The following is a 24,725-nucleotide window of genomic DNA, read 5'->3' on the forward strand; positions in this document are numbered from 1 at the left end:
GATAGGTTTGGTTGTGTCAAACACAGTGGGATCAGATGTCCTTCAAACAGACTTTGAGAGACACTGTGGTCATGGGTTTTATTTTTTTCCTCACTTTTTCTTTTCTGGATTCTTCTGCAGGCATCCCAGGTTGAGACACTTGCAAAAAAAAGATAAGAGGCAGCTATACAGGGGAGAATTGCAACCTGTGTAACCACCATGTGACCACTTGTAAAATGGTCTCAGCATCCCATCTTAGTTTGTCCCTTGGTAGGGCAAGGAAAACTGTGAGCTTTTGTTCATGGTGTTAAATAAAGAACATTGTGTGTCAAAAGAAGTAGACTTCCTTATCTGGTGTTTACAGCTATGAAAGAGGAGGCGTTGGTCTTTCTTCTAAGCTCTACCTTCCAACCTTTTTTTCCTACCTTCTGTTTCACATGATCTCATACAGAAAACTTCTGATTTTCAAATGTAAAGCTTGTTCTGTTGTCAGCATTTGTAGTTTCTCTAGTGTTTTTCTAAAACCCTTCTCTGCAGGGAACATCAATGTGGTTCTAGCATCCATAGAATAAGGTTTTAGTTATATAAGTGTGTGTGTGTATATATATGTATGTACCTACATATACATAGTTATCTATATATAGCTATATGTATATTTATATATAGTTATCTATCTATACTTTTATGTATATATAGTTATATATAACATATATAGTTATGTATATATAGTTATATATATAGTTTTTATATATAGTTTTATACACGTACACACACACACACATACGCACACACACTTAGCTTTTCTGTTTCAACGTTGAGTCATAATGTGGAATGAAGACTGAGTCCAAGATTGATATTCTGGGGTCATCTACATGGACCATGAACTATCTTCAGCACATTACATGAGAAGGTTGGATATTGGTAAGAAAGTTAGGAAATCAATCTCATTTCTCCTGTTTTCCCTTTACCTTTACCTTTACCGTCCATCGTGTGCAGGACTCGAATGCCATTCACTCAATTGTACCAGCGCATAATTGCTGACAAAGTAGAGCTGATGAATTTGAACTATGGAATGATCCTGGTCATATTTTTTCTTGAAATTTTCTCAAGTCTTGCAAATTTCTTTTCTATTTCATACTTGTCTAATATTTTTGATATGTAAAAATATGTATCTACTTTATTATTACCTTAGCAAGATGGGAGTCATGTTCTCTCATACACAAATACATATATCTTATGTATTTAAAACATTTCCATATCTATAAATTTTATTTTATAAGACTCTAGCTAAAACAGAGTAGTGTTTTAAGAATTTTTAAAAAGGCAGACACGTCTTGGGATGCTAGCAGGTAGAAAGTATGATCTATCCTTAATACAACAGTGAAAATGAAATGAATAATCTTACAAAAAAAAAAAAAAAAGAAAAACTCTCTCCCATTTAAGGCCCACAGAACTGGGCTAAACCAGAAAACAGAGAGGCTTGTGTTGGGGAGTACTTTTGACAGATCCCTCACCCCCACCCGCACAGCCACCCACAACATAGGTGTATATTGTCTCTGTATGATTTCGTATCTGGTGCTGTTCTGCACTTCTCAGTTTGGGGGCTGAATTCCTCAGCATCCTTGCCACATTACAGAAATAGAAAGCCCAATATCATAGTCACACCACCACCCCACTTGCCACCCACAACATAACAGAAGAGCAAGCAGCCCTCAGTTTCCGAAAGGGTTGTATTCTCAAAGTTACTTTATAAATTCTCAGAGCTCAGATTATATTTTCTGGAGAAATGGTATATTCTCTTTCCAGAACTCAAACACCTACTAACCTACAATGTTCCCAATGTCCTAGTCAAGAGATGCTATAGTCAAGTACCTGGTCACATAGGAAATGCTTTCTAAAAGGGTATGTATTTGGAACTTTAGGTTAGGATACCAACAACGTATTTTTCACCATTACAGATTTGATAACAAGATCTTGGCTAACCAAGCACCCACTTGCTGTCTGCAAAGATCCTAGTCTAGTTAGTTCTTTATCCAGGGTCATGGCAAATATTGAGAGGAGATTCAAAGATAAGAAAGGGGCTCCAGCTGGAAAAGGACATGGTGAGGTGCTGGACTTGATGTGCTGAGAAGGGGTGAGGAGGAGGGTGAGATTTATGTGAAGGGAATAATGGGAGCAGTGGGAATTGGGGGACACAGGGAGAAGAAATGAAAGCTGAAGGAGTGGACTTTGAGGGTTAACAAAGAATAGAAGCAAAACATAATTCAATTCAATTCAACACACTTTGTTGAGCACCCAATCCGGTATGTGCCAGAAAAGTGAGCAAAGTTGAATGAGATGTGTTCGCCACAGGCAAGATCTCCTGTAAGGGAAGGAGAAAGGGACATATGCAGATTTGCATTCATGGAACATATCTGTTCAGTTCTGGACTAGAGATGCAGAAAGCGCACAGAGAAGGAGAGATTTTTCTACTTGAAGATGAGGGGACGTCTCATGGAAGAGGAGGCAGTTAAGCTAGACCTGAGGATGCTAACTGCCTCACATAAGTAGGGAATGGAAGCATAAGTCCAGTCTGGGAAAATGGTGGGTGAGATGAAAGCCCAGAGATAAGAAAAGTGCCGTGTGTGTGTGTGTTTGTGTGTGTGTGTGTGTGTGTATTTTCGTGTGTGTGTGTGTGTGTGTGTGTGATGCGGTGGGAGTGGGGAGATGACAACATGCCCATAGATTACAGGGGATGTGAAATAACAATTTACCTTCCCAAATAAACTTTCTTCTTTAGCACTCTGCACATATTATCTTGGCCTCTAATGAGACTGCAATCCTGCTGGTAAGCTGTGGCTCTTGTGGGATAGAAGGAGTGAGGATGGGAGAGGGTACTGAGGAGGGGCTCTGGGACTTTGAGAATTTGGCAGTTTGGGGCTAGTTGGCAAGGAGATTTTTCCCACTTCTTGCTTCTCCTCTAGCTCAAATACTACCTGGCCTGTCGTATGACCCTCAGATGCTAATGTGGTGGGAATAAAGAAGGAAGCATGTTCTTGGAGCTCAGATTATACTTCAGGGTATCCAAGGCATCAGAGAAAGGAAACACAGGAAAGGAAATTTTTAGAGGAAATGTGGGGGCTTGGAATGCTCCACATTTATACAATGTTTACACACTCAACATTGTTTAAAACCAGTATGAAAGACAGGGTTAGTCTGAATTTCATGAAACAATCTCTTGGGCCCCTCTTGCCCACAACTTCTTTCAAAAGGAAAAATGAAGTGCCCAGTCCCCACATTTCTTTCCATGCAAGTGAACCCCTGAAGAATGGATGCTGAGGTTGGGACTGCTCTCTGATCCCCAAATTCTGAGATACTAGAAAAAAAGATGGAGAGGAAGAGGAAGAGAAGCATGAGGAGGAAGAAGAAGGAGAAGAGGAAGAGAAAGAGGGAGAAGGAGAAGAAGGAGGAGGAGGAAGGAGAAAGGAGGAGAAGGAAGAAGGAAAAGGAGAAGAGGAAGAGAAAGAGGAAGGAGGAGGAGGAAGGAGGGAGAAAGGAGGAGAAGGAGTAGGAGAAGGAAGGAGAAAGGAGGAGGAGAAGGAGTAGGAGGAGGAGGAAAGAGAAAGGAGGAAGAGAAGGAATAGGAGGAGGAAGGAGAAAGGAGGAAGAGGAAAGAGGAGGAGGAAGGAGAAAGGAAGGAGAGAGGAGGAGGAGGAAGAAGAAGAATAACAAGGAGAAGAAGAATCATTTTTCCAAATACTTGTCAAAAGCATAATGCTTCTATTAAAATATTGAAATGCGTATTTATGTTTCAGGAATTTGGGGAGAAGACAAATGTGTATGAGGAGGCAGCCACTCTTCTAAGTGCTGCACATATACAGGGCCTTCAAAGCAAAGAGAGAGTTCTGCATTTCAGGGAAGGCAAATGGCTATGGACATTCACAGAAACCTGGAGAAAGTGGATGGCTCCTGGGTGTATAGCAACACTGATAGGCACAAAGCGAAGGAGGAGATGGGTGGCTTTCAGCCTCTACTTTATCATCTTTTAGGGCCTATGTATCTGACTACTGCTAGGATTGAATCTGCTGGATGTCTACAGCTGGAGGTTAAGGGATTTCACACTTGAAGTATGGGTGTGTGCATGTATGCTGTCTGTGGCCTGTTTGTTTGACCTCAGTCTTAATGATAAACTACCAGGAAAATGGAATTTGAGGCACTCACTACCTCTTGATCATTCCTCAAGTGAAGAACACGCAGACTTTATATTAAGATTTATAGCAACTTCAAAGCTATAATTTTGGGTCTTGAACAACATCCTTTAATGGAATTCTTTTATTAACCACATGTATAGAAATCTCCGTGTTGTCAGCCACAGAATACCACATCTACATAACAGACTAGGCAAATATTGGCATACTTCTTTTAAAAGATTACCAATCTTACTATTTAAATGAATACGCTGAATTTTAAGTATTATGTTCATATCTTTACACTTTGAAAAATAGGAAGACATCCCTTTGCCCTAGCTGAGCTCAGGTGAAATAATAAAATCCAGGGAAAACATGTTTTGGTACTTTGGTAAAAGTGTGTGTGTTTATCTCATTCATTAGTAACCAGAGACAAACAGGAACATGTTAATCATCAAATTGGGAGGTGGGAGATCTGGATCTTATTTTTACTTGTTTCTATCCATCTTTGAGCACTATGCCTTTCTAGGATTTGAATTTCTCCTCTGTAAAATGAGGGAGGTAATAAATGGTTCTTAATGAAAGATAATAAATGGTAATAAATGAAGTAATAAATGGTTCTTAAACTTTTCTGGGTCACGAAGTTCTTTAAAAATATAAAGAAATCTTTGGACTTTTTTTCAGCAAAAAAATGCACACCCAGACTAAATTGAATATAGTTTTGGAAGGGAGTTTTTATCTTATCCTACCATAGATATTATGTACTACACAACTCCAGGGGGCACAATTCACAGACTGTGATGTAAATGACACCTCCTTGGAGGTGGGCAAAGAGGTGACTCTCTTTATAGCAGTACCTTGAACTCCAAGCTAAGAACTCTTGTGCCAGATGAGCTTTAAGATTCTTTCTGGATCTGAATTTCTTCAATTCCAGAAATGTCATTATTATTACCAACAACCCTATACTAATCTGGTTAGGCCGTCTTTACAAAATACTACAGAAAGTATGGCTTAAACAATAGAAATGTATTTTTTATTTATTTACTTATTTTTTTTTTTTGAGACAGGGTCTTGCTCTGTTGCCCAGGCTAGAGTACAATGGTGGCTCACTTGGCTCACTGCAACTTCTGCCTCCCAGGTTCAAGTGCTTCTCCCACCTGAGCCTCCCAGGTAGCTGGGGTTACAGGAGCCCACCACCATGCCTGGCTAATTTTTGTATTTTTAGTAGAGACAGGGTTTCGCCATGTTGGCCAGGCTGGTCTCAAACTCCTGACCTCAAGTGATCTGCCTGCCTTGGCCTCCCAAAGTGCTGGGATTACAGGCATGAGCCATCGTGCCTGGCCAACTACAGAAATTCATTTTCTCACAGTTTTAGAGGCTGGAAGTCCAAGTTTAAGGTATCACAAAGTTAGGCTTCTTCTGAGATCTCCTCTCTCCTTGGCTTGCAGATGGCTGCCTTCTCTGTGTGTTTACATGATGTGAGTGTGTGTGTGTGTGTGTGTGTGTGTATGTGTGTGTGTGTGTGTGTCCCCAAACTCCGAGTGTTTCTTTACCTTCTTATAAGGACACCAGTATATTAGATTACTGCCTCACCCTTATGACCTCATTTAACCTTAATTACCTCTTTCAAGGCTGTATCTCCAAATTCAGCACAGGAATTTTAAGAGAACACAATTCAGTCTGTAACAAATCCCAAACTGATAAACACATTGCAGAGAGTAACTAGAAAAATCAAAATATCATTCAGATCCCTTCCACATGCAAATAAGTCTATCAAAAATTAGAATGAAATATGCTACTTTTCTAAATGGGAATTTATGATAAATAACCAGAATGTATCTGCTACTGTTCTCACTCAAGGGGAAAGTGTTACAGAGGTTTATTTAGTATTACATATATACACGTACACACACATGTATATATTTAATATATATGTATGTGTATGTGTATATATACATATACTTAAAAGTCTAACTTGATGTTGTATAAAATAAATTAACTTTTAAGTTAATTGGCCAAATGTTGTATATACTAGGACAAAGAATGAGTTAAGAAGGAAAAAATTTTAATAACCTATAAATGTTCTTAGTTTTTGTTTTTCTTTGGGTCCTGCAAGTAATCATCGTGTAACATAAATCAAGCAACCAAAAATGTCTTTCACATCTGGTAAGTGAGGGTAGGGGGAATTAGGGATTGCTGTTGTTTTTGTGTTTTCCCGATTTTTCTTTAACTATAATGGAGGATTAGGGGCTGAGAAGAAAAGGCCAAGAGTTTCTTGTCATTTTTATTTATTTATTATTGCTCCCCCAGTGCCACATATAGTAACCACCACCTTCTGAGTAATTCCCGAAGTAACAACCATTCTACACCTCACCCCCAGTTCCCCTAGTGCCAATGGTAGCTAAAGAAGAGAAATGTTGAAGAAGAAGATTTACGTATTGCTGGATGTTCTTATTCTTAAAAGCCTCACCACGATTCAATGACTGTGTAGTCTATTCAGCAATGAGTCAAGCCTGTGAGTTAGTGGTGTTATAGACCCACCAAGAATGTATAGCACCACCCAATAGCACACTGTCCCTTCGTCCTTTTTGCTTTGCGTGTACTGACCTTTCTCTCTATTCATCTTCTGTACACTGACAAAGTATACATTTTAGGAAATTACATCTATCAGGCACAATGACTCCCTCTGTGATGTTTTACTCCCACACAACACTCCCTTAGATGAAATGGCTTTCTCTCCACCTGAATTGGGCTAAGATATATGCCTGCTGAGGACTTCTGCCTTCCCATCTCTCTTCTACCACCCCTCCCTTGTGAATTATCTTCTTTATTCCTAGGGAATCTACAGTAAATACTTTGTCATCTATATTCATTTGCTTGAAATTAACAGGTAGGTGGTTGGCCAAGCAAGGCAGGAGAGACGTGGGACAGGAAAAATAAATAGTAGGCACAAACATACCAGCAGGTGTTATTATTCCAAAGCTGTGTAGCTCTTTAGCCCCTGTTTCTATTACAAAATTTTAAATTTTTAAAAGGCACCTGGGAATCTATAGGAGAGAGTCAGTGGTTAAGCGAGTTGCCTAATATCTGGCAATTAAGGTTTGACCCAGGAACTAAAATCCAGTTATTTTTGATTCCTAAAGTATGATTAAAATATGTCTCAACCATGAGATATTAAACTATTGGAAATCATACATAATAGAGTCCTTTCTGTATTACTTCAAAACCTGGTTTAAAGAAACAAAAGTGTGATATTTTTTCATGACTTTTCAAAAGCCTTCTAATTTTCTCTGGTTATAAAGGTATATATATTATATATACATATATGTGTATATATATATGCTTTCTCTTCTTTCTCTTAGAGGTAAGCTTTATGCTCATTATTGGGACTAATGTTATTGATCATATCAAAGTTCTCTTTTGGGATAATGTTTCCAGGATTTTCACTTTGAGAGGATCAAAACCCAAAGAGCATCAGATGCATTTTTCCAGCATTTAGTTCCCAGGCTTGGCAGTACATTTTCAAAGTATAATTGATTTTCTCAAGGTCTTGGGTTTGGGAGTGAAGAGTGGAGTATCAGGAAATGTACATCTCTAGCCATCAACTAGTAACAAGAATGGCATAAATGTTCTGGGGACTCACTCTGACATCCAAAGGGAAGGGAGAAACTTCTGAGATTAAGAGACCTTTGGTTTTGTGACGGGAACACAAAAAGCAAACCTATTTGTCCATATCTCCTAAGACTCCAACAAATTATATGAACAACTGTAAGTTATCTGAATATGGAATGAATTATGGATCATCAACTAATTTAATGTAACCCCAGGTTGCAGTTCCCATTTTTAGATAGGTAACACAAAATATTTTTAATCTCTAAATTGTAAATTGCTCAAGTACCATGTAATAAACATTAATATCTAATACAAATGTTTTGGTCATCACTTAATTATCATATATATAATTGAAAGTTGTCTATAAGTATTGCACAGGAGGACACAAAAGATATGTAAACTAATTATTATTCAGTAGTCAACACCGACTATCATTTGTATGTCATTTGTTTTATTTCAAAGTAGGCATGTTGACATGTGTGTTGGGTGACCTGTTATAAGCATATAGAAAAACAGGGGCCGGGCGCGGTGGCTCAAGCCTGTAATCCCAGCACTTTGGGAGGCCGAGACGGGCGGATCATGAGGTCAGGAGATCGAGACCATCCTGTCTAACCCGGTGAAACCCCGTCTCTACTAAAAAAAATACAAAAAACTAGCCGGGCGCGGTGACGGGCGCCTGTAGTCCCAGCTACTCGGGAGGCTGAGGCAGGAGAATGGCCTAAACCCGGGAGGCGGAGCTTGCAGTGAGCTGAGATCCGGCCACTGCACTCCAGCCTGGGCGACAGAGCCAGACTCCGTCTCAAAAAAAAAAAAAAAAAAAAAAAAAGGAGAGAATGAGAGAGAATAATTTGATCACAGTTCTCTTTCTAAAAGCATTGCTTTAATATTCTCTTATATACAGGTAGTGATAATTAAGGACATAGAATTATTTTCTAAACACACATAAATTTATAGTTAAGAGAAAGATAGCATCTCATTTCAATGATAAAATGAGAGATCATTTAATTTTTTGGTTTGTTTGAGACAGAGCCTCTATTTCCCAGGCTGGAGTGCAGTGGTGCAATCTTGGCTCACTGCAACCTCCGTCTCCCAGGCTCAAGCATTCTCATGCCTCAGCTTCCCTAGTAGCTGGGATTACAGGCATGCACCACCATAGCCAGCTAAGTTTTGTATTTTTAGTAGAGACGAGGTTTCACCATGTTGGCCAGGCTGGTCTCGAACTCCTAGCCTCAAGTGATCCCCCTGACTTGGCCTCCCAAAGTGCTGGGTAAGCTACCACACCCAGCTGAGATCATTTAATTTTTGATCACAACTATTGGGAGTATTTTTAAATTGTAATTGACTTAGACTGGTATGACATTGTGGACTGAAGATATGGTATGTTATTGTTGATTCTTCAGTATATGGACTTTATGCATTATGTTCCATATATTCTTAAAAGAATAGGGCTCTCAAATAGTTTTATTTCAGATATGTCCATTATTTCTGGACTGTTAGTTATGCTATTTAAATTAGGTATAGCCTTGCTACCTTTTTCCAGCTTATGAGTTTTAAGAAGGATATGGTAAATTTATTCAACAAATGGTAAACACTTTTTCTAAGCATTGTTCTAGGTTCTGAAAAATCAACAGTGATTGAAGAAACAAAAACATCTACTCCCATGGAACATACATTTTAGTGGGTTTTTTAAATCACAGATTTGTCTTTTTTTTCAGTCTGTCAGTATGTGCTTTATGTATTTTGAGGTTATGTTATTAGGTGCATGCAGATCAGGACTGTTACAGCTGATCTAGTTAATTGTTTTTCTTCAGGATATAATGATGTTTTTAGATGTAAAGTCTATTTTGTCTGGCAATAATATTTCCATATTTGTTTTCTTCTGGTTAACATGTTTCAAGCATATTAGTTAGAATATTTGTTTGACAGTATGGTAGTTCTGCTTCTCTAGGTCACCTCCAGATCCAGGTTGCCTTTTCTTGTTGCTCAGCCATAGCACATTGGGTGATCTATCAGTTCAGCAAATGTTAACCAGTAGAAAACATGTGGTATGTCCACATGGCCAAAGTTGGCTCATCATCTCATCCACATTCTGGAAAAAGGGCAAAGAGAAAGCAGAAAGAAAGCATCAGCCTCTTAAGGTATGACTTAGAACTGCACACATAAATTGCAAAAGGATTTAGCAACAGAATAGTAAAACAATTTAGACTGTAGACACAGTAGATCAGTGGTTTGGGTTCAGATACTGGCTCTGGCACCTCCTGGCTGTGTGACTATAGACAAGTCACAATCTGTGCCTCATTTTCTCCAATTGTAAAATAGAGATACTTATAATCATATATAGCTTATAAACATTAATCAAGTATTGGTTATTATTATTACCTTTATTTTTCTTCTGCAGTTTCTAGAATTCCTTTGTTTAATCATTTCAACCATATTTATTTTGGCAATGTATTTCAGATTGTTCTATTACATCACATTATTTGACCCCTTATTCCACCATTGTTGTGGTTATTAACTCCCTCTCATGGTGGACTATCTTCTTACTAAATTTTTATTTTTCTTATTTTATTTTATTTTATTATTATTATTTTTTTGAGACAGAGTCTCGCTCTGTCGCCCAGGCTGGAGTGCAGTGGCGCGATCTGGGCTCACTGCAAGCTCCGCCCCCTGGGTTCACGTCATTCTCCTGCTTCAGCCTCCCAAGTAGCTGGGATTACAGGCACCCGCCACTATGCCCGGCTGATTTTTTGTATTTTTAGTAGAGACAGAGTTTCACCATGTTAGCCAGGATTGTCTTGATCTCCTGACCTTGTGATCCACCCACCTCAGCCTCCCAAAGTGCTGGGATTACAGGCGTGAGCCACCGTGCCCAGCCCTATTTTTCTTATTTTCTACTGAAGTTTATGATACTGTAGGAGCTATGCATGCCTCACTCTAGAAGAAAATCCCAGCTATTCTGACATTCATATGGCATATGATACTAAACAAGTCATTCTCTTCTGTATCTGAGTTTTTCCTAGGTATCTCCTAAATAGCTAACATCCTTCTTTTTCTTACCAGCTACTGAGGAGAGATGGCCTTGTGTTGGTTAGACGGAGCAAAGCAGTTCTGCTGTCTGTCCCAAGGTTCTCAGGCTACACGTCTTTATTTAGGGTGATTCATTTTTATTTATCTTTAGCCCACCATGGTTCCATGCTGAAGAGGTAAGGAACAATAGGGTAAGCAAGCAAGCCAGCATGTTCTTCCCGTACCGATGAGCTTTTCACCAAAGGAAAATGCCCTCTCAGATCACAGAAACAGTAGCTGTGTAGGTGTTGCTAGTGGGGGAAAAAAAATGTTTGGTATTTAAAATAGAAACACAAAATTGTTAATAAGTCTACAGACAACTTGTATTGCATGCAGAAATAAAAAATGAAGTTCTAGTACAACAATGCTGCTTGGTCTTGGATTCATTTTACAGAAGTTTAAGATTCCTCACTTCAATGTATGAGGTTTTAACAAACAGAAGTGTGTTAGAATATTTGCAGCATCCAGGCATTGGGTTTGAGCCTCAAAATAAGGCCAGGGACGACATTTAAGTAAATTCAGAAGTAAAAAGCAAAGGGAAAACAATTTTAATGATGTGTCATATAATCTAAAATGTGAAAGATAACTTAGAGGTTATATACTCCATCCTCTTGCTTCAGGGTCCCTAACAGGCATCTCTCACTTGAGCATACTGTGATGAGGAACTCACTGCCTTGCAGTGCATCCTTGATTTTACTGTGGCTCCAAATGTTGGAAAGTGATTCCTTATGAGATAATTGCATATTTTGGAGGTTCCCCCACCACATACACATACACAGAAGAAATATTCTCCCCTGTAGTTATTCAATATATCTCGATAGTATTGCACAAATATCCATTAAGCGTCTCCTATGGGCCTAAAACTGTGCTCAATTGGAGATGAGGAATATTGTCATTTTCATTTTGCCTGTGAGAAAAAGAGTTTTCGGAGGCTAGGTAACTTGTCCAAGGAAAGGATTGAGCAGAGATTTTGGACTTAAGCTGTCCGGCCCTGGAATTTAAGCTGTCTGGCTCTAGGACTAGGCCCTCATTCCCTACATGATTTCAGAATTCATGATTTCATGAATCATGTAGGGAACCCAGATATAAATCAACTGATAATAACAGAATGTGACAAGTGCAAACAGAACTGTACTTTAGGAAGCTAGGAAAGAACAACTAATTCTGCCTGTCCAGATTGGAAACAGTAAGTTTTAAAGACATAGATACCATCAATGCCAAAGTATTGTTATAATGTTGTTTTATCTATTTTAAGAAAAATCTGTTTCTTCTACCTAGGACATAAACTTACATTTTAGTATCTCCCACCTCACCTTGCCATCAGTTTTGGAATGTGCTAAATTCTCAATACTACTGAGAAATGCCCTTATTACCCATCTTGCAAACATTTCTGGGGCTGCTTAATAACACTTTGTACCTTCTGTTCAGAGAACATTCATCTTATTCTCCTCTCAAATTCTCTGTTAAGTGAATTTAATACTACATAGTATCAAGAGGAAAGTGACCGTTTATTTTAGATCTCTGTCTGTCTATCTTAGATGATGTACTTTTCATGGAATAGTTGAGTGAGACAGACACTTGAGTCAGGTGATGTTTGAACTAGGATGTTCCCAGAATTAAATGGTAGTCTCATACATTGGATCTCATGAGTACTTTAGTGTCTGAAAAGTAACTACATGGAATAAATTAAACACAGGAAAATTCCTGGCTATGCCATTATTAAACTTTTCTGAAAATATGGTCTTTATTTGACATTTCTGAGTATGGCAACCCCTTCCTTGGAAATAAAGAATGTGGCTTCTAACACATGAGATTCCCCCTCCCTCTCCCCTCCCCTCCTTTACCTTCCTCCTTCTTCCTTCCCCTTCCCTTTCTTTCCCTTTCCTTCCCTCCCCTCCCCCTCCCTTTCCTTCCCCCTTCCATTTTTCCCCTTCTCTCCCCTCCTCTTTCTTTCCCTTCCCTTCCCTTCTCTTCCTTTCCCTTCCCTTCCCTCCCCTCCCTTCCCCTCCCCTCCCCTCCCCTCCATTTACCCTCCCTTACCTTCGCCTTTCCTGCCTCCTTTTTTCGCCTTTCCTCCCCTCTTCTTTCTTCCCCTTCCCTTTCCCTGCCCTGCCCTTCCCTTCCCTTTCTCCCTTCCCTCCTCTCCTCTTCCCTTCCCTTCTCCTGCCTTGCCTTGCCTTTCTTTATCCCATGGAATACCTATCTTTGGCATTGGAAGAAAAAGTTGACCGATTTTGGAGCTCTTCAGGCTTTAAAGGTTTAAGTGCCAAGTGAACGCTGGGCTTGCTCGCCTCCTTTAGGAAACTCCCTGTGGATGATTCCACCCCTCATTGATAATCTCCTTACTTTACACTCCCCTTTCTTTGCCAATTTAAAATCATTCAAGATCAAGTTCATCATAATAGTGAACATCAATTTGCAATGCTGTCTTCCAAGATAACTTCTTTTCAAACCCTCAAAACTATTCCATGAGGTAGAGATGATTCATAGTTATACAGTTGAGGAAGCAGGCTCAAAAGGGTGAAGGGAACTTGTTCAAGGTCACATAGCCAGTGGACCCAGGATTTGAACTCTAGTCTTTTAACACTCAGTTCACATGTTACCTTGTCTATGAATCCTTCTTGATAGTCCCTGCTCTCCCTGCTGTAGATCAATTCCATTCTCTATTCCTCTGTGTGCTTTGTTTATACCTTTGTTCTAGCACTTACCACATTGTATTTGGGAAGCAGTATATTTAAATGGATTTATGGCTGGTCTAATTTGGTTTAAGTTTTTTTTTTTTTTTCTCCTGTTAGATTATTTACTTTCTAAGGCCTGAAATCTCTTCTTCATTATTTGGCCTGCTGGACTTCACCTAGTGCTTTGCTCATAGTATGCATAAATTTAGTGTTCATGGAGTAAATGAATCAATGCACCAAAGTGAAGGACAGGGGCTGCAGTTTCTTTCTATCCTGAGTGCAACCTAATTTGGAGGTACAGTCACAATAACTTAAAAAATGTTGAATAATAATGAAATACTGCTTAAATCCAATGGAAATTCTTAAAATATTTAGAAGGCATGTTTTCTAGGAAGAAGGCTAATTATTAGAATTTATTTTTTATTCTAGAGAAGAAAGAGAAAATAAAGGATCAAAGAAATAGGAAAGAGAAGTCACTAGAGAGCCCTTTCACATCCCATAGAAGATTAGGATCTTGAAAGTTCTACCCTACCCTGACAAATAATTACTTATAAAACAATTCTGGGGTTTCATAGCCTGCACTACCTGGTTCCGGGACCAATCACGAGCTTCGTTGTTTTGGAGTTGATTTGGAGGACGTTTATAAGAAGCATGTGATGAAGTTGCCTCTTTTTCTGCAGAAGATGGGCAAAGAGAATCCCATGAGTTGGGTAACATGTGAGACAGATTTTGCATTTTGTGTTTTGAAATTATGGGTGGGGGCCAGGTGCAGTGGCTCATGCCTGTAATCCCAGCACTTTGGGAGGCCAAGGTGGGCAGATCATGAGGTCAGGAGTTTGAGACCAGCCTGGCCAACATAGTGAAACCCCATCTGTACTAAGAATACAAAAAGTTAGCTGGGCGTGGTGGCAGGTGCCTGTAATCCCAGCTACTCGGGAGGATGAGAAAGGAGAATCGCTTGAACCTGGGAGGCGGAGGTTGCAGTGAGCGGAGATCGCACCATTGCACTCCAGCCGGGGTGACAATGCAAGACCCTGTAGGAAAAAAAAAATTATGGATACTCCCTGCCCTGGAGATTTATATAAACAAGAAAAGAAGACTATTTTCTTGTTTAGTCTTCTAAACTAAAGACTTTTCTCTCATCGAGAGAAAATAATAATAATAATAAAATTATTATTATTATTGATCATTTCTATTTGTCAGATATATTTCTAGACAATTTACATGTATTAACTTTAAACCTGATAACAAACCTATTAGATAGATGGTATAATTACTCCCATTTCACAGATGAAGAAACTAAACTACAAAGAGGCTAAGATCGAGCTGGGCATGGTGGCTCATACCTGTAATCCCAGCACTTTGAGAGGCCGAGGCAGGTGGATCACGAGGTCAGGAATTCAAGACCAGCCTGGCCAACATGGTGAAACCCTGTCTCTATTAAAAATACAAAAAAAATTAGCTGGGCATGGTGGTGCATTCCTGTAATCCCAGCTGCTCGGGAGGCAGAAGCAGGAGAATTGCTTGAACTGGGACCCGGGAGGCTGAGGTTGCAGTGAGCTGGGATCACGCACTGCACTCCAGCCTTGGAGACAGAGCGAGATTCCATCTCAAAACAAAACAAAACAAAAACAAACAAACAAAAAGAGGCTAAGATCTTGGCCACGTTTTCACAGCAGCTAACAAGCAGAATCAGGATTTGAACCTAGGCTGTGGAGTACCAGAGCCTGATCTAAATCTGTATGCACTCTCAAAGTGTCCTCCAGGCAGGTGAGCCCAGTCTGTCTCTCCCAGACTTCAAGACCCTTTGCCATGGTCCCTATACGTATTGCAGTGATTCTGAATAAAGTCTCCTGTACCAAAAAAAAAAAAAAAAAAATTCTCTAAATCTTTAATATTTTATCCTATAAACAAACAAATGAGATTATTCCTTCTTTTATTGTGATAACATATTATGATAACTCATTTTATTTGATTTCCTAAAACCGGATAGAGATTTCCATGGTGCTGAGGATACAAAGTTTAGACCTTTGATGGCTGATCTAAGCTTAGTGGAGATCTGATATCCAATGTAAGCTTAGTGAAGACAAACAGGTTGTAAATGCCCAAATCTGTCTATGAGAAACTCATTAAGCCCTGCTTTTGAATAAAAGAGGAAAAAAAATGTTGCTATATTAAAATAACTTCATTTGGAGTTCAAAGGAAGCTGAATAAGGTTTTCACAGGAAGATTTCATATTTTCTAATCCTTAAAGAAATGTGTATACAATTCATTGCAGTAAATGTCTCAGCTACACTATTCAAACTCAAGAGATTAAAAATTTTTTTTTCCAACATCCAAACTCCTGATATCCCTATTTCAGCCACAAGGAGGACAAGGGGATAACTATGGGTGTTTATTAGAAGGATAAGTTAAAGAGGCAGAAGCAGTATATACATTCTCTAAACTATAAATTTATACAAGGATGCCATTGTCTTTTTTAAATCAAATACTTGTAGAAGTGATGTCTAAAAAAATAAAGCTTCTCTTTTATACCTCCAAATAGAAACTATAATCAAAATCTGCTTTTATGTAGGATGGCTTTTTTAAATAAATAAGCAGAAGGATGAATTATGTGACTATAAATAAATCTACTGACATGTAATAAAGTAAAGTTGAACTGTTTTATGGTGTCACTGAAACCCTTAGATGTATTTATAGCCATGTTAACAGTCCCCAGTATTTTTTCAGGACTTTTATTTCATTTCACATTATGAGAGTTTAGTTGTTTGTTTTTCTCTTCCTAAATTGCCTTCTGGAGCCCTTTGTAGAGATAGAAAGTAAGGATCTCTGCTCTTCATATTTGGAATAAAAGGGTGTTCGCCTAAAAGCCTAGGGCTCACACAGAAACAGGCGGCTCTGATGCTTTCTGGTGTGCCTGTTTCTGTGCAGTTCATATGAGATGTGCTTGCGAAGAACAACTTGACAGGTAGCTCCTGCTGGCAGCAAAATGGCAAGTCAGAGTCTATACAAGTGAGGAGAGGCCTGTGCAGAGATAAAATGTACAGTACTGTAGAAAACAAGCAGATGGACAGAGCAACTTTGCATTAGATTCCTGATGCCTGACACATTTAAATACAATCACAAGGCTTATTTTAGAAGCCAAAGAATCTCCAGACTGTCGCATAGCCGAGGCACAGACCAACACAAGACAAAGGGTCTGATGGGTAAAGATGCTCATACCTTACCCTGGGACTTTCTCTAGCAGGGTGACGACGGGGTGAGGGACATTTAAACAGCAAGAGGAGAAGGTTCATAATACCAATTCTAAAGCCTGAAGTAATCAAGAGGTTTTTAAAAATTGTATTCCATTTAGAAATTTCAGGATCCAAAGAGTATGGTTAGGATTCCGTGGAGGGGGTCATTCAAGTGGAGCTAAGCGTGGTTGTTCCTGTGAAATTATTTATATTTTTCAACTTGAAATCTGAGTGAGCATAGTGTTTCTAAATCTATTTCTCTTCTTTTCTATCTTAAAAGTGGACTCTCGTTTTCATCCTATAGATGTACACTTGATTCCCAAGTGTTGTCACTCAAGGGACTCACTAGAAAAGACAACTCAAGAGGAAGAGGAGAGCTTTTGATGGTAGAACAAGGGATGACAAATCCTTCAGCTGGAACTCTAGCTACAGGCAGTATTTAGAAAGTATCACTGCAACTAAACATCTTTAAAAATGTATTTAATGTGTTTGACTAATGTAAGCTCTAAAAGACCTAAAAAGAATGGGATTCAGAAAAGAAGTCCAAATAGGAACATGTTAACTAGAGGGAGGGGCAGGAGGGATAAGAAATACATGAAAAAATTAACAGTGGGGTAAATTGGAGAAGGACATTCAGTTTATTAGGATAACTGGGGGTTGTCTCTTTGTAGTGGAAGAAGTAAAATAGACCTGTCTTACATTTGTCCTCTGAAGACTCTTCTCAGTTTTTAACTGTGTCCCCAGATGGAATCACCCTTACCAAAATTCATGGTGACTTCTTTTGACATTTTGCAAAAACTAAATAAATAAATTATAAGTATGACAAGTGAAATGAATAGTTCCAGCTGTGATGCACCAGCAGCATTTCCAGATTTTGTACCACATTAGGGATTTATTTTCCCTTTATTGCCCAGCAGAGAATTAATTGGAAAGTCCATCTAAGTTTCCCACACATCCACAGAATGAAGTCAAAGCAGTCTCCAATGCTCAGTGCCAATTTAAAAAAAAAAAAAAAGGAAAACAGTAAGTGGGTAGGTGGTCGGTTTATCAACCCCGGAAAAGCTTGTCTCTGGGGATTTACATTGCTAAAGAGGGACAAATGCATCAGCAAAATTAATGGCCTAAGGAAAACGTGAGTATGAGATTGGCAATTGATTCACTGAGTTCATTCATTCAGCAAGTATTTACTGAGCTCCTATTATGTGCTACCTATTGTTCCACACACACAGAATACAGGGGAGAAAATGAAAAAGACTCAGCCCTCAGAGAGTTTATGACCATTTTAAGGAGATAACTATGAACAAATATACAGATAAAATAACTTCAGACATGGAGAGTGCTGTCAAGGAAATAAAAAAAGGTAATGGGAGGGGATGCCTTTCAGGGGTGGTGGTCAACTTTAGATGAGGACCAGAGAGGGTCTCTGAGGAGGTGACATTTGAAATGCACCCATCACATGAAAATCTTGGGGAAAAGCCTTCCAGACAGAAGGGGCCAACAATGCTATAAAGGCCTTGGGATGAGAAAGAACTTCCCATGATCAAAGCAGAAAGACCTGGGGAACTAAAGAGTAGCAAGGAATGGGACATGTGGCAGGAGATGGAGCTGAAGCATTAGGGGTAAGCAGAGTCATCTAAGCCGCTTAAGGCCAAAAGTGCAGTGGAAATCCATCTGGGGACTAAATGAAGGAGTGGTTGACTTGAGGGGAAATTATCATGGATATTTAGGATATTAAGATTTTTTTTTCCTGGCTTTTCTAGCATTAATAGCATAAGATCCTAACCATGTACTTAACCTGTACTTCACCATTTTAGAGCTTCAGCTTATTTTTCTAGTTGACAAAGAATATTGCCACTGTTTGTCAGGTGCTGTGCCACATACTGTGTATTTTCTAATTTTAAACCCCAACAAGCTCAACATTTCCCTCATTTTACAGAGGAGGAAACTGAGGTTTCAATGGAATGTCCATAAACCACCCCTTCCCCTTGCTGTGGTGTCACTGAGCACATGCTCCTGGTTTAAGACACTATGGGTGGGGGCACACCCAAAGGTATGGAAGACCTTGTCAGAGGGCCATTTCCTGGGAGGCTGTGGAACCTGGATCACTCTTACAACGGAGAGCCAGGGCAGTTAGGGTGACTGTGCATCATTTACTATGAGCAGCTTGGAGCTTTTGGAGGATACCAATTTCAGAACCAGAATACCAATTCACTACCATAAATTCTGAAATGGACTTGATGTATGACCTTGAAGGCAAATTATCTGTAGGTTTGGTATCTTTGTCTGTTAGAGAGACATAATGCTATTTCCTCAACATCTCCTTGGGGTGTCTCAAGGATGAACAGGGCTGTCTTAATCCTTGTTCTTTATCCTCAGGGGGTTTGAAATGAGAGTGGAGTATATAATAGGTGCTACAAGCTCCTTTTTAAAAAGCCTCCTAAATACAACATATATATATTTTAAGCAGTAAGTATTGTTCACTCACCTCCCCTTCCTCCCTGCAAATGTAATGGGCTTTTTACCCAAGGTGAATGGTAGGAGGGAGTCAAAGCTAGCAAGACCTGTGTGGACAACGACCTGGACTGAGAGGGCAGCCTTGTTGGGTTTGTCCTTCCTGCGCATCAGACGTAGTGGAGGGGTGGATGCCACCTGGTCCACAGTGTTACCGTGTCCTGGCAGAGCCTTGGGTCAGTCCCCTCCTGGAGTCACAGATGGCCACGACAGAGGACAGGTGCTACCACTCTGGCTTTCCCCTGCGTGTTCAGTTTTGAGGTAAACACGGTGCTGTCTTTGATGCCCAGCGCCCAGGGGACTTCACCCACCTAGGGCAGCCCTTCTGCAGCCGGTTCCGGACAGGCCAGTCACTTCTCTTTGAGCCAGCCGACGAGGCCCTCTCCCGTTCTCAAGTTTTTTGATTAGGACTACAGGCGCGGACGATAACCTCTGGATTTTGAATCCCAATAGTGTCCTCTCCATCACCGGGGGTGGCAGCCACCTTCCGGAAGGGCTGCCAACCACGGAGCCCTTCACCCTTTGGAGTACCCGGGCCACCACTCCACCTTCACTTTTGGGAGTCCGGGCTCAGATTCCCATCATTCGCCCTGCGGGTAGGGCCCTGGGCATCTTAACCCCGGGAGACACGCGCCTGGAGAGTGGCCGCCCAAGCCACCGCCAGGCGGGGAGGAGCGCGAGTGCTGCAAGCAGCTCCAGCGCTCGCGCTGACTCAAGGGGTTTATTTTTATTTCTATTTGGAGCTACTTCGGCCCTAGCCGCCGCCCTTAGTTTTCCTTCCAAATTGCGAAAAGGTGCCTTCATGGCCCGAGTTTGGTTACACGCGCCTGGGAGAGGAGCAAGGGAAGGGTGATAAAGAAGGTGCAGTGTCGGTCTGTCGGTGTTACACACGCGCGCACACACGGCGGGGCGGGAGCCGAGGGAGCGAGAGGAGTGCGGGCGGCGTGTGCTGGAGGCTCGCGCGGGTGTATAAGAGCCTGTGCTTGAATGGGGAGGGCCGGGATTCCGGGTCGCTCTGGCCCCTCCTTCCTCCGGAGTCAGCCAGTCCCTCGGCAGAGCGCTGGGGCTGCACTGATTTGCTCTCGGGAGTGTGCTATTTGCATATGACTTGCCTATTTGTGAATTTGGCTCCCCAACTCCTCGCTTCACTTCACCTGTGCCTCCCTGGTCCGCGCACTTCGCAGGCCCCCGCCAGCCTCTCTGCCGCCTCTGCCGCCTACCGCGGACCTCCTCTTGCGCTCTCGCTGATTTCGCCCACCCACCTCCCTCCACCCCGTGCCACGTTGGTTTGGGTGGCTGCTCCGCACCGGGTTCCTCCTCCTCTCCTCTTTCCCTCCAGTCCTGCTTGTTCTCTTCCTCTGGCTGCGGTAGCTGCTGCTGCTGCCTTTCATCCAGTTGGGAAACCCAGGAAGCCGGCGGCTGCTCCGTGGCGCTAGTTCAGCACGTGCAGGGTTAAAAGCCTCGCGCCCTTCCCCAGAGACTCCCAGGAACACCCGAGGAACTCTTCCACCTGCAGCCCCCTTTTGCCTGGCAGTTCTGCATTGCATCTCATGGAAGTGGAAACAGGAAAATAAAAATGTTCAAACTCCTTGGATGTTGGGATAAACTCACCTGAACCCACTTGGGGTTCGGGCTGCCTCCTTCTCTTCCTTCATTACCACCTTTCCTGTGTGGCTCCCAGGAGTGTGCAGTTAAGTCATCAGACTCGCGGTGCCTAGAGATCCGGAGGAAGCCGCGCCGGTCTTCCCCTGACATGCGTGGCATGCCGGGGCTCCCTAGGAGGTTTGCTATACCTGGGAGGACTCTGGCATCCTAAATTTCAGCCCCGGGAAAGAGAAGGGGCTTTGCCTTTTATCTTTTTTTTTTCTTTCTTTAAGTAGTATTTTTTTTTTTTTCTAACATCATTGTCTTGAAAGCGCATATTGCTTCCCTCTTCCCCAAATTCTGGCAACTCTTCCTCCTGCTATGATGGGCCCTTGGGCATCATGAACTTCATTACTCTTCACTGGCTGGAATTCAAACTGCCCATCTGTAGTGGTCCCGTGCGTTGACCATGCACCTGAGAATCCACGCGAGACGGAGCCCTCCTCGCCGGCCGGCCTGGACGCTTGGGATCTGGTCCCTGTTCTGGGGATGTATCGTCAGCTCTGTATGGAGTTCTTCTAATGTAGCTTCCTCCTCCTCCACCTCATCCTCGCCGGGGTCTCACTCTCAGCACGAGCACCATTTCCATGGCAGCAAGCATCACTCAGTGCCTATTTCTATCTATCGCTCCCCTGTTTCCCTTCGAGGAGGGCACGGTAGGTCTCTCTGCTCTTTGTCCTTCTAATGGGGCATAGCAATTCCTTAACCCACTCGCCTTGCAGGTAGTGTCAAAGGTGGGAAGAGACTTAAAAAAAAAAAAAAAGAATTTAAAATGATGAAAAGCATGGTATGTCCATGAGGGAAGCAAATTTCTACTTTCCCATAAAGGTTAGTGTTTTCTGCCCCTAGCCCGTGACTCCCACCTCCACTTTTCTCTAAAGGCTTCTTTTCTCCTTCGCTCCCTCATTCATAGATGCACAGACACTACACTCTCTTTGCAACCTTCTACTCTCTCCACCCCTACAGAGACAGGCAACTTACCAGGTGAGTCCCAATGCTGTACTTGGAGAAATGTTCGTTCACCTTGCTTTCACCCTTCTTTGCTGTGGGCTTGCTTGGGAACTAGTGGGGGTGGAGTGGGAATAGCTGACAACAGGAATCAGGTTTTCAGCCTGAAGTTGATTGAACTGTTATAAAGTAGCCTGTGTGGTAATGGTCAGGGAAAAGTAGCTGAATATAAGAAGGTAGAAAATATAATTAACAACCCGTGGCCATTTGTGTTGATTTTGGCAGCTTTATGTTTGTCCACATGTCTAGTGGAAAAAGCAACTATCTCTAAAACTACACATATAATATTGCTATCAGTGAGGATGCAATATGTAAGATAAGGCTAAGTTCATTTATAATTTACCCAAGTGTAAACGATAGTAACTTCAATTCCCCGTGTATGCAAATGTTATTTCATTTTTAGGTAGCAGAGATGGGCTTGTTCACACAATACAGGTATGATGTGTTTTACTCCAAACAACCCTCCTTACATAGCTATTGAAGGAAGAGATCTATGGCTCTGAAAATGATACTCAGCTCTTAGCCGGCTGCCTCTAAAAGGGCGATGTCTGCAGCTAAGGTAAGAGCTTGCTGTAGTAAACCGTTCTAAAGAAAGGAGCTTCTTTATTTGTTTACTATGCACTCCACTCTGATGGTAAGGAGAGTAGGACACACACAAACGGAGACTGGCTGCAGGAGCAGCCCTCCAGGGAACAGGAGCGTGAACCATACTAGGGGGTTCCTGCCCTTGTATTTTGAAGACTGATAACATCCAGACCCTATTCGGAAAGTTGATTCTTCCTGCTGCCTCCTAGCCCTGCTGCCTCCTAGCCCTGGGCTTCCGCTCTGTGCTGTCTGTAGTGTAAGTGGAAGCACATTGAGAAAATGCCAGCACATACTCTGGCTCTTTTGACTCTGTCTTCAAATTTTATTTGGTGGAGTTGTCAAGCAGCTCGCAGTTTGTAAGGTTGGTGGAGGGGGATGGTGAAAATAAGGGATTGCTTGATCTTGGTCTGGTGGCTCTTTTCTCTGTGACTCCTGCTGGGTCTGGTGTTGGCTCCCTTAAAAAAGAAAGAAGCAAACAAACCTAGGAGAGAAAAGAGCCACAACCACCAAAAAAGCAATTTCATTGACATGGAAACTTAGCTCCTAAGGGGGAGAGGGACTGGGGGGAGTGGGTAAGACAGAAAAAAAAAAAAAAGGGAGTGGAGATAGGGGAAGCCAGACAATTACTAATAACCATAATTAAACACGGAAATGCTCAGAGATAATTAGCTAAATTTTGCTAATTATTGTAAATGATCAGCAGGGAGAGGAAGATTATGCATCAGAGGTTATGGATGGCAGGGTCTTGATGTCTTTTGTTCGGGATGTAAACAGTTACAGCAGATACTAGTAAGTGATGGAATTTGCAGAGCAGTACTTCCCTAGGGTCCCTAAGTCAGAGTCAGTCTCTCTCTCTCTCTCTCTCTCTCTCTCTCTCTCTCTCTCTTTCTCTCTCTCTCTCACATAAAGGGTTGAGACTTGCACAGGTTATACATGACCCTTTATTTAGTTTATTTCTTCAGGATCGGTTGCTCAGTCCCTTAGTCTCCTTTAAATCTTTTTGACTGGTCCCCAGTCTGGTTTCTCATTAACCTACATCTGATAAGATTCAGTGTGATGGAAAATAAAAAGGAAGTAAGTAAATGGCTAGAGACCCCAGAAAAGGCCCTCAGACCCACCAGAGCTGTAGAGTACAGTGAACTCCAGGGTCTGGCATGGCTGAGATAAGAAAGCTAATGAATTCAACTCTTCAGAATCCTCTTTCAATCCTGAAGTCCCAACTCATTGATTTGGGGCTTGGAGAGTGAATGCGTCTGTATTAAGTAGACTCCTTGCATATTAAATTGGTGTTTTTGAGCATAAAATCAAGAGAAGCAGCAATCAACAAAATATCCCTACTTCTGGCTCCCATTCTGCACCCAAGCTGTGACCCTTTGCAGCTCTAACTAAAAGGACCAGAAGACCCCACAGAGCTTTGCTAATGCACTTCTCATTCTTACTTGGTGTAAACTTGTTTTTTCCTAGTCCAAGACAAAGACCTAGCGAACAGCAATTGTTTTAAAAAATAATTTGGGTGGAGGTGGTAGGAGGCATGGCACCAAGAGAGTGATGGTTGTTACTGATGATTTACTGCCAATCTTATTCCAGAGTTAAAGGCAGCACTCTCTATTGTCTGTGAAGAAGTAAATGCCCTTGATTTTGGTATGAAACACAGCTAGAGCCTTGAGTCCCAGAATCTTCTTTGGACTTAAGAGATTGTTGGTTTTTTAACTACACTTGCTCTCCTCTTGCCCATTTCCCGAGAACCGAAAGTCCTCAAAGCTGCTGTTCATCAGTTGGTGCTCCAACCCCTTTTCCCCACTATCCAGCCCTATAGAGGGATTCATGCTAAGACAGATGGAAGAAACAGAAATCCTCCAAATAGCTGATATTTTACCTACGCTTTTGCCTGTGCTTGGTTCCAAGCTTTAGAAAATTGTTTATATTATAGATTTACTTAAAGCCTTTATCCCGGGACAGCCTAGAGGATGCTGGGATTCTTTGTGAATTAGGGAAACTAAGGCCACACTTATCTGGGGTGCTGCAAAGTGTCTCACATTAGGATTGTGTTTCAGGATGGGATTAACTCTCTTCTTAATGGGAATCTAGTAGGCCCTTCCCCATTCTCTTAGAGTCCTCACCCCATGTTCATGCTCTCTTCTGTTCACCATTCAGTCAATACTCATTGAGCACGTACTCTGCGCCAGGCTGTGTGCTACTGCTGAAGATACAGAACCAAATAAGACATTGTGGTGTTCAGC

At 41.4% G+C, this 24,725-nt stretch overlaps 1 protein-coding gene across 25 annotated transcripts in view; it reads left to right on the plus strand.

The window, feature by feature from the left end:
• NRXN3 (neurexin 3) overlaps nucleotides 1-24,725 on the plus strand; it is a 1,630,631-nt gene that overhangs the window by 1,032,135 nt on the left and 573,771 nt on the right. For 5 of the 25 annotated variants that reach the window (XM_025391739.1, XM_025391738.1, XM_025391740.1 and 2 more), the window contains exon 1: nucleotides 20,999-21,548. The exons of 17 other annotated variants lie outside the window; for them this stretch is intronic. In XM_025391739.1, coding sequence (XP_025247524.1) covers nucleotides 21,302-21,548 — 247 coding nt within the window. In that variant the 5' untranslated portion in view covers nucleotides 20,999-21,301. Of the gene's footprint in view, nucleotides 1-20,349; nucleotides 21,549-24,725 lie in introns of those variants that run through there. 3 more of the 25 variants (XM_025391737.1, XM_025391744.1, XM_025391742.1) reach the window with 3 other exon arrangements.

Source organism: Theropithecus gelada, chromosome 7b (assembly GCF_003255815.1).
Source record: "Theropithecus gelada isolate Dixy chromosome 7b, Tgel_1.0, whole genome shotgun sequence".
NCBI lineage: Eukaryota > Metazoa > Chordata > Mammalia > Primates > Cercopithecidae > Theropithecus > Theropithecus gelada.